Source organism: Conger conger, chromosome 12 (genome assembly GCF_963514075.1).
Source record: "Conger conger chromosome 12, fConCon1.1, whole genome shotgun sequence".
Taxonomy (NCBI): domain Eukaryota; kingdom Metazoa; phylum Chordata; class Actinopteri; order Anguilliformes; family Congridae; genus Conger; species Conger conger.
Window position 1 is genome coordinate 38,899,656 of NC_083771.1, and position 12,527 is coordinate 38,912,182.

Consider the following 12,527-nt stretch of genomic DNA (forward strand, 5'->3'; position numbering starts at 1 on the left):
CAGATTAATTACTGTAGAATGGGATATGGAATATGTTTCGTGGAAAACATAAATATTTCCCTTGAAAATCTCAACTCGAATCAAATGTATAAAGTTCGCTGAAGCTTGATGTTTTTCCCCATCAAGTGTCAATTTTGATTTATTTTAAGACAACTAATCAACTGCAAGGTAGGTAACAAACGCATGATGCCGAAAGTGCGCGACCAATTTTGTGCCAAACTACACGGCAAGGATATACAGGCAGGCACAACGACGCTTCAGCTAGCCTGTGGCGCGCAGCGCAACGTAATTTATATTCAATGAAAGTTGAGAAGGGGTGCGATTGGCTGTCGATTCCGAGATCAACCCAGATCCCAGATACAAAACCAAGGGGACTCGCCTTCTGGAGTACACGGCTAGTAGTAAAGAGAGGGTAAAGAAAAAGAATCCACGAAAATACAAGCAATTGCCCAAGGACCCGTTTATAACTCATGGGTATTATCGCGTATGACAGTAAGCTTCTGGAAATCGACAGAATGCGTTCTTTGCGACAGTCATCTTTTTAAGGTGATGATATCATATCTGAGAGATAAGGTCACTTGGAACCCTATACGGAGCTTACACATTTATTTATAACGTGCGAACTTTATCTTTGAATTGAGTCATGGCTCCCTGTCAACACATACTGCTGCTGCTTTTTGGATGGAGTTATATTTGCGGTGGATATTGCATTATACTAAAAGATCATTTCACCGGACTAAAGAAAAATAAAGAATGGACTGATCACACTAAGACGCGGGGAAAAGATCATCATACCAAGGAAAATAACGACTTGCTCCTCCAAGACACAGTGTCGGAGCACATGCAGATGCTGTATGAAAAATACAATAGAGAAGGTTTTCATTTCAATGACGGAAATACGGTTCGCAGCTTCAAAGCTCATTGGGGTATGTGCCACATATTTATTTACTGTATTTTCCTTGCATACTGTCAATATTGTATTATTCTTCTTCTTCTTCTTATTATTATTATTATTATTATTATTATTATTATTATTAGCACCGTTTCAGTTTGTTTATACGTCTTGCAATGGTTTAGGATGATTAGATAGCTGAAATGCACCTGCTGATAAAGCCAAGCAGGTTAATAAGAAATGAATAAGCCTCATTTCCAAGATTAGAGAGAGTGTGAAAGAGAGAGAGTGAGAGAGAGAGTAAAAAAGAGAGTGAGAGATAGAGAGAGAGAGAACAAAGGGCAAAATCTACACTACATACTTAGTATGTACATACTTTCTAAGTACTCTTATGACACAAAATGACCTCGTATTGATGCTGCGAAAAGGTTAGGACAGGTTGCCTGTTATGTCTTGAAATAGGTGCTTCAAGCTTAAACGCCGGCTTAGTTCATGGTAAGCAAATTAAGCTAAATTAACTAATATTTTCTTATGGCTGTCTTGAAATGTTTAAAAAAAACTTCAGTTCTTGTTCAGTCAGGTCAGTAATCAGCATGCAGGTGTAGTGGCTCGGGCTATTGTCTACCTCCTACTGGTATACTATGTAAATTCACGAAAACTACTGAAGAATTCTGAAGAATACTATGTGAATAATTTTACTGCACGTTTAAATATATAATATGAGGATGATGATGATGACTGTAAAATGTTCATTTTTGTATGTTTTTAGGTAATATCAATGGCAATCATCTTCAGATCTTTAACTTAACATCACTAACCAAATCAGAAGACATCCTCTCAGCTACATTACATTACCACATAGGAGACCTCCAGAACAGCAGCCAGAGGTGTACTGGGCCACAGACATTTGGCTGCCATCGACTGATGAGACGGACTAGTGTTCACCTCAGCATCTGGAGTTTTGCCTCTTTGAACAATAGCACAAAGCCTCAGGGACACCGCCTTTTAAATGCCTCCACCTCGAACCGGGATGCTATGTCTTGGCAATGGAGAGACATAACGCATGCCGTCAATCAGGCCAAACATCGCTCCCAGCTCCTTATTGGAATTGACGTGAATGTTCAAGGGCACAGACCCCGGAACAGCCTGCTCTCGGCCCGGTCACCCTACGTTCTGGTGTACGCCAACGACTCGGCCATCTCTGTGCCGGAGAGCGCGGTGTCCACCCTGCTCCGGCACAGAGGGGCTCTCAGCCCAGGGCACCGCAGGCTGGGCGCGGAGGCGCTCAACAGCACAGCCCAGCGCAGGGCCAGACGCTCCGCCAACGTCCTGCTCCCTCTCCAAAACAACGAGCTGCCGGGGACCAAGCGCCCGTACAGGGCCCCGGACCAGGAGCAGGGGGGGCCCTCCAACGAGCCGCCCGAGGACAGGCCCCCGGCCAGGCACTCCCGGGCCAAGCTCCGCAAGCAGCAGCAGCAGCACGGGGTGACGTTGCTGCGCTTCGACGAGCGGACCATGAAGAAGGCTCGCAGGAGGCAGTGGAGCCAGCCCAGGCACTGCGCCCGCAGGTACCTGAAGGTGGACTTTGCGGACATCGGCTGGAACGAGTGGATTATATCCCCCAAGTATTTCGATGCCTTCTATTGCTCGGGATCTTGCCAGTTTCCCATGCCAAAGGTAAGTTTTTTGACGCAATAAGAGCGTACAGCCCATCTTCGTAAAATGATATTTCCCCTGCGGACAATGCTACAGCTCCCTTAACTTTTCGGTTCATGGTGTCACCTACCATGATGAGCTGCCAGTGAAAATATGGTCAGCTCCCATAAGGCACACAAATTAGTTCAAATCCAATGTTTTATGCACTGCAGATGAATTATGTCAGCTCAGTCAAATGAACACACACATACGCTCCATGTTCACACAATGATTTAGTAGTGCCCCCTTGTGGTTAAAGAAATTTGTGCTTTGTCTGCCTGTTTCTGTTCATTTGCGCTTGGCCAGCCCAGCGCTAGCACATTGTATGAGAAATTGTACTTTCATCTGAAGATTATATTTATATATTTCCTTACTGACTTTTATTCCCGGGTTGTATGTAACCAGACAATTATTAAACTGTACAAGTAATGAATATCTCTAACAAAGTAATTCCATTATATATGGGATAATCCAACTTTCCTATATATGACAGCTGCTGTTTGTAATTGGAAAATTGATAAAGACAGGTGATCCAGTTATTTGGGCCATATTTGGGCAATTAGTGCAGCTCTTGGTCAGGATGCCTGTCTATGGTAGGGTCAGAGAGGTGACAGTTTGGGAATCACATCCCAGAGCCGTGGCTAAACCTGTCTCTGGTAAGATCTGGTCCTGATCCATGGGTCTGAAAATGAGATGAGTTGAGTTGAATTTGAGGTTGAGTATTGGGTGAAATGAAATGGCTAGATATGCCGAAAGCCACAATGATATTGACGACTAATTATGGAATGATTATGAGGATGCAGTCAGCAGTGCGCCTACTTTTGAAGCCCAGACATTCTAATTTCATGAATTGTCTGAAAATGCAATATTGTCACAATGGGCCTTTTCTCTTGTGATAAACACTATCAGAAAAAATGGTTCCTGTCTCCATAGGGTACCCCTTTTTAGTTCCTTATTGAACTCTCTTTGGCAGGCGTGAATAGTGTAAAAGCTTTGCCCAACAAAGAACTCTTGAACTAGATAATGTTCCTCTGTGGAGATCAAGAGGAGCCTTTTGGAATCCTTTCTTTCAAGAGTGTAGAACGGCACATTCTTCTTACTAAGAGGAACCAGCTGTAGCTATGAAACAGAAAGACCAGAAGGACCACAGGATCCAGGTGTCTAGTGGGTTGGAGGAGGTGTCTGCCTCTGATCCCTGGTATCTGATTGGTTGAGAGACGGTGCCTGCCTCTGATCCCTGGTATCTGATTGGTTGAGAGAAGGTGTCTGCCTCTGATCCCTGGTATCTGATTGGTTGAGAGACGGTGTCTGCCTCTGATCCGTGGTATCTGGTTGGTTGAGAGACGGTGTCTGCCTCTAATCCCTGGTATCTGGTTGGTTGAGAGACGGTGTCTGCCTCTGATCCCTGGTGTCTGGTGGGTTGAGAGACGGTGTCTGCCTCTGATCCCTGGTATCTGATTGGTTGAGAGACGGTGTCTGCCTCTGATCCCTGGTATCTGGTTGGTTGAGAGACGGTGTCTGCCTCTGATCTCTGGTATGGTATCTGGTTGGTTGAGAGACGGTGTCTGCCTCTGATCCCTGGTGTGTTTCTCCCCTGCAGTCGGTGAAGCCCTCCAACCACGCCACCATCCAGAGCATCGTGCGGGCCGTGGGGGTGGTGCCTGGCATCCCGGAGCCCTGCTGCGTCCCAGAGAACATGTCCTCCCTCAGCATCCTGTTCTTCGACGAGAACCACGACGTGGTCCTCAAGGTCTACCCGAACATGACCGTGGACTCCTGCGCCTGCCAATAATATCTACAGCATCCCCCTCCATTTTCATTTTGCACTGGAACAGAGACTTCAGCCGAAACGCTATATGAACACAACAGACGGAAATGATTCATGAAGATTTATTTTTTCCTCTCATGGAAGCTTGTATTCAGAACAAGGGCCACCCTCAATCCTCAGTCATGTTTGCAGCAGATGGAATTACTCTGCTAACATGATCAGCTTCAGCAATATGAATCAATTTTGTTATGAAATTAGCATGATGTAACATTGTTTCTACACCACAATGCAGATATTTTAGCTGTTTGAGAAAACTACAGTACTTGTGGTACAGAACCACAGGTTTCAAGCACCAAGTCTGTCTCATTTGAAGCACAGGGGTACAGAACTCTGGATGGAGAGCTTGGCCAAGGTCATAGACCTAGCTGTTTTTTCATCCCTGATATACATATGTGTATAAATACTGCCTGGTCTGAATGTCCACTGTCACCTCATATAATGCTTTTCTGGCCACAGCATTCAAGTTTAAAGTGTGTTCACTTTGTCTTACATTCACTACATGCAGGAAATCAAGAGTTCTCTAGGTTAAACAATCTCTCTCTCTCTCTCTCTCTCTCAAAAGTGCCTTTTGCAAAGCATAGCTTGCAATTATTGTAGTTGCACCCATTGGTTAAGTGAAGTGTTTTTTTTGATGATGTTTTAAAACTACAAATATTAACCTATTGCACAGCAGGAGGAATACAATATTTTAGGAATGAGGTGACTCCACAAAGGCTCAGTTCTCGGTTTCATACGTTCAGATAATAGTTTTTATGTAATTACACCAACAGCTGCCACTATTGCCCTGGTTATGAACATTGCTGCCTGCCAACTTCACTGCCATTATCAGAAAGCATTGAGACAGTAGAGAAGCAGGGGTTTAGCATTCATTGTATCCAACAGCAAGAGCTGTCTTCAAAACTGTTAAATGGCCACTATCTGCACAAAGTCTCCCAAAGCTAAACCAAGGTTCTGTATTTCAAGTAAAGGTAGATCCAGTCTAATGTAGATTGAAATCATCATCACTTATCCTAGTCCTTTAGATCCTCTTTTTACATTTACATTTACATTTCTTAATGTTAATTTCACTCCTTAAAATAATTAATATGAATTATTTGGTCATCTTGAAGGTAAAATGGTGATTTCATATCAATTCAGCTCATGACACTTGGGGTAGACCCTTGGCAGCTATGTTGTTCTCTGGACGTGGTCACGTGAGCACTGTATCTCCATTGACGGTGTTTGAAAGTCCATTTAAAAAATATTAATTATGGAAGTATGAATTATGGGTAAGCAAGCAATTTAGATATACTGAACCCTATATGATATATACCTACCCCTATAATTCTCTGCATGTTTTTTCTTCATGACCATATGTTTCTGCTGCTTATTACCTAGACATTACAGTATATAGTATTTTTACTGGCATACATTTGCTTGTACAGAATGTGTATGAATGTATACTGGTGTAATACATACAGTAATACAGATGGATATATTAGTAATACAATGATGAATTAAAGGAGCACTATTCACATATATAAATATAAACACTAGGGCTACATATATCTTTATATATAATTGATTTAAGCCCATAGCACCGTTTAAAATATAAAGCAATATATTTTTATTGAAGATAAGAGCGAAATAAGATCTGACTTATGTTGAGTTAAGTTATTACAAAAATGTACTTTCAGAGAGAAAATAGCCTATTTGAACTTTTTAGCGGTTCAGTAATGTTACTGTGACACCCCTCATGTTTCAGATTTTGTAATTATATGTTACCCCACTTGCCTGGTTGGTTAAAAAAATCTCTAACACAGTGCCCTGTCCTTACATGACATATCAACACAAAGCACTCAACCCCTTCACAATCAACTGCGTACTGTAACTGTTACCAACATTTAATCCATTTTTATAAACACTGAAGTTGGTTAACCATGTACTTAAAAAAAAAAAAAACCCGTTATACAGATATGTGTATTGGTTTTGTATATAGCGTATGTCTATGACAATTACAAACTTTGATTGCAATAGTTTTTGCAAAAACACAAGTGCCTTATGGAGTATTTCATTCACATAATGTTTTGCTAACAAGGGCACACAGATCTGTTCTCTGAAAAAAAGAAAAATGAATTGGTACTTGAAATATGAGCATGAAATAAAGTGTGTGAAAGTGAACTCCAAGGGAAGTGTTTAGTTGTACGAATAACACTAAACACATGGAAAATCAATGGCCCGTTGCAAGGCTCATTTATAAATGCTGGCCACATCCAACCAAACCAGGGTTTGTTTTCTTACAGAATAACCCCAGGGGCATTGTGCAGCTACCCAGTAATCCGTTTTGAAAAGTGTTTTCCTGGTACCATAGGTTACCATATATCACATTCTTCTGACCCCAGCTCACTGGAATTTCCATCTAGGTTGAAAAACAAACCCCCATGCAAGCTTTCCTAACATGAGGACTGCATCTCTTCTTAAGAATTTATTTTTCATACAAAAGTGCATTCATAGATAAAGTGTAATTTCATCAATGTATTTTTGTATTTCCGATTGTCAATGCAGTAATATCAGATGCTAATTGATTGCTATTTTGGTGAGCCTGTGCCTATAGCAACTGTATTATGTAAGTGATGATTTTGTATTGCTATCTGTCCTTGCATGTCCTTTGGTCGCATCCCCATCTTTGTCTCAAACAGTAACATGCTATTGTAATGAGTGAATAGGAGGGGATACAATTTTCTAAAAGACAAGAATGATACAAACATGATTACAAATGTCTTACATGTAAAATAGACCGCATAACTGCGAGCTATACCACTACTATTTTGCAACAAATATTGGCCACTCACTTTCTCATTGTATCATTTTAAAAACAGATTTTCCTCCACCACACTGTACAGGATGTATTGTAAATGTTTAGCTGTAGCTAAAACAAGATGTCTGTACAATAAGCTGCATAAAATATGTATTTGTATATGGAACAGAACTTTTAAAGATGCTTTTACTAATATCTTGCTGTATTTCTGTTATTATGTATGCCTGTAAGCTGACATTTGAACTTTATATTTCACACCTCATATTTAAAGTCAAACTGTGCAACAATTATTCAAAAAATGTAAGCCTGTGTAAAAATGTTAAAATGTGCCCATATGTGGTTCTGCTCTGGGCCACTGGGAGGCTCCCACACATTGGTTTCTCTGAACTGAATTACCCCTGATGGGTTTCAGCTGTGTGCGCTCTATATTAAGTTCCCTGTTTCCTATAGGCTTGGTGCAGACGCATTGCCAATCGTTGCAGAGTTGGCTTGCTAGTGTGTAAGGGTTTCCGAATTCGCAGACATCACAGTGTCGATCCTATCTGCGAGATTTGGGCACTGTTTAGTAGGTTCTCTTAGCACACCTATTCTTAGCTCTGTGGAGGGCAGTTTGCCATCGTCTCTGTTGTTTACTTTGTCAGACCTGCTTTAATGTGTCATTTTCTTGAGCTCCCTACTTGGTTTCCCTTTTTGGCTTTCAGTTTTGCCCTTCTACTAGATATGCCATGGCAGCATTTCCTTTGTTATTTTTATAGACCACTGACAGAAGATTCAGTGAGTAGAGGGAGCACTTATTTCGTGTTTTATTCTAAATGTGTTTGCCCTGTCCCTTTCTATTGCTTGCCGATTTTAGTTGTTATCCCTCCGGGTTAACTTGTGGATTCCCTCAGTCCACTACTGCGTCTTTATCCCCCACTCCCCTGACAAAACCCACATTCAATACAACTCCCTTGGGAATTATTACTTGCCCGTATATGGTTTGCACAACCCCATATTTACCCATTATGTACCAGGGTGTATACTCTAGTTATGGTTAGTGAACATATATTATTTCCAACTGAACACCTCTCAACAGCAGTGATATCTCGATTGTACAGAGATGTTACTGCTGTGCTCTTGGCCTTGGTGGGATCGTGGTGCTAGGTCACCTTCTGTACTGTTGTTGATTCAAAAATGGAGAACTGGTAGATAATCTTTGAAAATATTGAAAAATTTGAATATTATTTATTAATTACTTCCATAGTTCATAACTTAACTATGGACCCTGGCTCAAATGTAATTAACTAGACTAAAATACCACAAAGAAATTAATAAAAACATTAGAACCTGGTTAGTACAATGTACCATGTACTAGTTTTGCATCATTATTGCCCTGCGTTTCATTTCAGTGATTCTTAAACCACAACAGCAGGAAACCAGCAGAACAATACATCTGTCAAGTTTAAGGTAATGACCCACACACTTTGTTTCTCCAATCACCCGTCGTCTTCACTGAGATGCACAACACCGCCTGTTAAAACAGATCATAAATATCGACAGGCACTGGGGAGAAAGAACACACTGTGTGTCTACTCAGCAGCTTAACGTCCTAAAGATAACGACCGTCAGTGGTTTCATAAACAAGGGCCTTTGTAAATAGTGTGGTGAGGAGGGATACATTGACAGGCTCCTTCTAAACAATGCAGGGAATAGAAACCCATGTGATTGACACTGAAGTAGCATGGCAGAGTTCATCAAGTTTGGGTAACACCGTAGGGCTACTTTAATGGGAAGGCAGAGAGCACGAGCATGGCATCCCTGCACTGCCAGTAATTTTAAGTTTCGCCATTTTAGACAAGTCTGTTTGACTGAACTAATTATCCAAACATTTAATGCACTGTCCCTATATTTGAAGATTACATCAGTTTTGAACCTGGTTTTGTATATGGGGATTATGAATGCCATAGGCCATCCTATTGAATGATAATACACTCAATGACATTGTGTAGATGGAAGGAGATCCTATTTTCTAAATACCTTTGTCTCTCATTTATACTTTCTTTCTTCCAAATAAGAATGCCCAGTAGTATTTTGCAGCCCCATTTACCGCTGCATTGCAGCACATATGAGAGACAGAGACTCAGTGTATCCTCTGAGGAGCGTGCAGCCAGCAGCTGTGCTGCAGAGTCGTGGTGCAGGAGCACTGCGTGCCCTGCGCAGCTGCACGTGCAGGTGGCTGATGGGCCAGGGGAGTCCTCCAGCTCAGTGAAGAACAGATACGTCCCGCCAGCAAACACGCTCCTTTACCGACTGATGCTATTGCTAATAATACTTTGTCCCGCTTGACTCCCGGCTAGTCTTCAGTGATAAAGCCAGAATTAATTATGGCCCATGGGGCATAGCACTGTAGCGGACTGCGGCATTAGCTGAACCCGCTACCCTGTAAGTCTGTCATGTCGGGAGATGCACTGACTGTGTTGAATTAAAACAGCACAACACGGAGGGATCCACACTGTAGCATTGCATGTAGTCAAGGGGATTAACATGAATTTGATTTACTTCATTTGTTTCTCCAAAGGCAATGAGATGGATAGATTGAAGAGATGTAAATGCTGGCAGATGAAATAGACTCATGAGGATGTGGAAATGATGAGAACCATCTGCTTGGCTTTCAAGTCAGCAAGTCAGCAAAGCATGATAAAAAGCATGCCTGCAATTGAGATGTTTCAGTGTCACAGAGTATCTGTGACATTTACAGAGTAAATGGATTACAGTGACTACCTGGGAAAGGTTGCTGCGCTGCTGAGCTATTAATTCACTATGGGCAGCACAACATCTCCAAAGCATGTACTATGCCAACCTAACAAATGTCAAAATATCAAAGGGATTAACTTGAAAATGTTTAGTTCACGTTTCCTCCAATATAATTATTTGGTTGGGATGCATAATAGAAAAAAGTAACAGTACTCTGTTTACATGGGAAACAAATATCAGTCACCCAAATACATTCTGCATTAGCGAAATGATGGCTTATGTTGAGGCAGCTCCATGTTTTATGCGACCGTATTTTAACAAACTAATTGCAGCCTTGATCCTGTGAATGCACAACACACATGAATACTAATTTAGAGAATTTGAGCAATCAGATAAATATGTACGTGCTGATTCATTGTGATTCATTTTAGTATTATACTCTTATTATTTCACTGAAGCTCTGTATCCACATAAACACAGAACATGACCAATGAAGGTGAAACCGTCCTATGAATTCTCCCTGGACAAATAACCTGCCCGTTTCCAGATTTCGGAAACAAATTCAAAATGTATTTTCATCATTACTCGTTTAAAATGTGCACTTCTAATATTTCAGAATTTCCGGTATAGCGACGGAATCTTCTCTGGTGAGCGATTGCTTTGACAGGCTGATCCTGCCGACTCACAATGCAGGGAGTGCTCCCAGCAGACTAAGGGCTCGCTCTCTATCAGAAGCTGTGCAAAAACCTACAGCCCCAGAGGAACTACACATTTTCAGAATGGAGCATTGTGGGACTGCAAGGAAGCAACCTGAATAGGAGCCTAAAATTGGTATGGAGTTTGGTTCACCTGATATTGCTTTTCCCAGTTCCCTCCCGTGAATAAGGCAGACTGTGACCGTGAAATTCCATATTTTGGATGACTGGTTATTGAGTTTGACTGACTGACTGACATTCCCTTTATTTTCTACATGGGTTTGTGGATTAAATAAATACACATTGCCAGTCTCATGTAACAGTTCAACAAATAATAAAGCAAACTTTCTATGTTGCTTATTTATGAACCCTTTGAAGCCTAACAATAACACCCTGTCTTCTCCCCTCAAATGTCAAGATTCCTGGCAGGCAGTCGATCTCTTCAGAGAATTTGGAAACTGTAATGGCCTCAAATTAGATACTTGAACTTTTGTTTTAGATGCAAATAGATATTTTTTTGAATATGACAATGCAGATGTTTAACACCATGATTCATTCAAATCAACAAAGTTACCTTTCAGAAAATGTGTTTGGAGACCCAAGAACAAACAATTCAAGACAAACTACTTGAAACAGATTCCAGTTGAAGTTTCTGAGTCAGCTGCCTATGAAGCCCCCACTGTGCTTATGAAGCAACTACAGTGAAGTAATACTGTACTTTAACTGTAGTACAGAGTAGTACAGTGCAGTTAAAGTGCAGTACAGAAATTCTACTTCATGAGTACTGCACTGCATAAGTAGGGAAACTGCATCATAACTGCAGTAATACTTTAATGAAAAAAAAAGAAAACAAGGGTGTCCAAATATTGCATAATACTGCCGCAATTACAATCACAGCAACCATTGAACTGCAGTTTTTGTAAGCGATAAATGGCAAATGGACTACGTTTATATATTGCATTTATCCGAAGCGTTTTATAATCAATGCATCCCTTTCATCCATTCACACACATCAATGGCAATAGGCTGCCATGCAAGCAGCCAATCAGTAATTTGGGTTGGGTATCTTACTCAGGGACGCTTTGGCCCACCCAGTGTGGGGATAGAACTGGAACCTTCCGTCTGCCCAGAGGGCTGCATTGACATAAGCAAAATGACTAATCTTTTCTGCCTTGGCTGCCATGTTTCACTGACCACATCACCTTGGAATTTCTCCAATCACACTAAAGCCAATTTGCAAATTATGTCTTGGTGACTTGCAAAAAACTAAAATGATTATTATGCTCCAGAGTATATTTACTGCAATGTCATAGACAACATAGAAAGGTAGCTATGAATTCAATGTGCTACAGGCTTTCAGATGTATGAACTTATTCATTTAAAATACAACATTATTAATTATGATAAGACTAAAGAATGCAATGGTTTTGGCATTTGTTACCACAAGTTGAGTACTGAAACACAGGCTCTGATTGGTAGTTCCTCTCTGACCAGCAGATGGAGATAAGAGACCAAGGCCTTTTCTAGCCATTTGAAAGGGAGCTTATCAGCATTTAAACAAACAATACGGGAACGCAATCAAAACAGAATTAAAGTAGAGTTTTTGTGCATGTATTTGCACTGATTGCTGCTTCTGTGTTTTGTCGTAAGCCTGTGGTTTTTGTGACTGGCCAAGGGATAACGTACTGAAACTAAGATCTATGGTAAAATTTAAATTCCACCAGCTTTGTTGGCTGCCAGAATGATAAACCAGTTATGTTTAATCCTATTTCAGAATCTTGGACATTTTTTGTTTACTCACAATTGAGGATTGCTTGGGAATTGGAGACATCCAAGACAATGATCTTCAAAAGGAGATTTCATGAAAAAAATTATATGTTTTCTATA

The 12,527-nt window shown here is 40.9% G+C and overlaps 1 protein-coding gene across 1 annotated transcript; it reads left to right on the plus strand.

The window, feature by feature from the left end:
• Positions 1–643: 643 nt before the first annotated feature.
• Positions 644–4,379, plus strand: LOC133105565 (bone morphogenetic protein 3-like). The gene is made up of 3 exons (XM_061215747.1): positions 644–926; positions 1,662–2,569; positions 4,188–4,379. Exons 1-3 carry the CDS (start codon positions 644–646, stop codon positions 4,377–4,379), a joined length of 1,383 nt encoding a protein of 460 aa, XP_061071731.1.
• Positions 4,380–12,527: the final 8,148 nt, after the last annotated feature.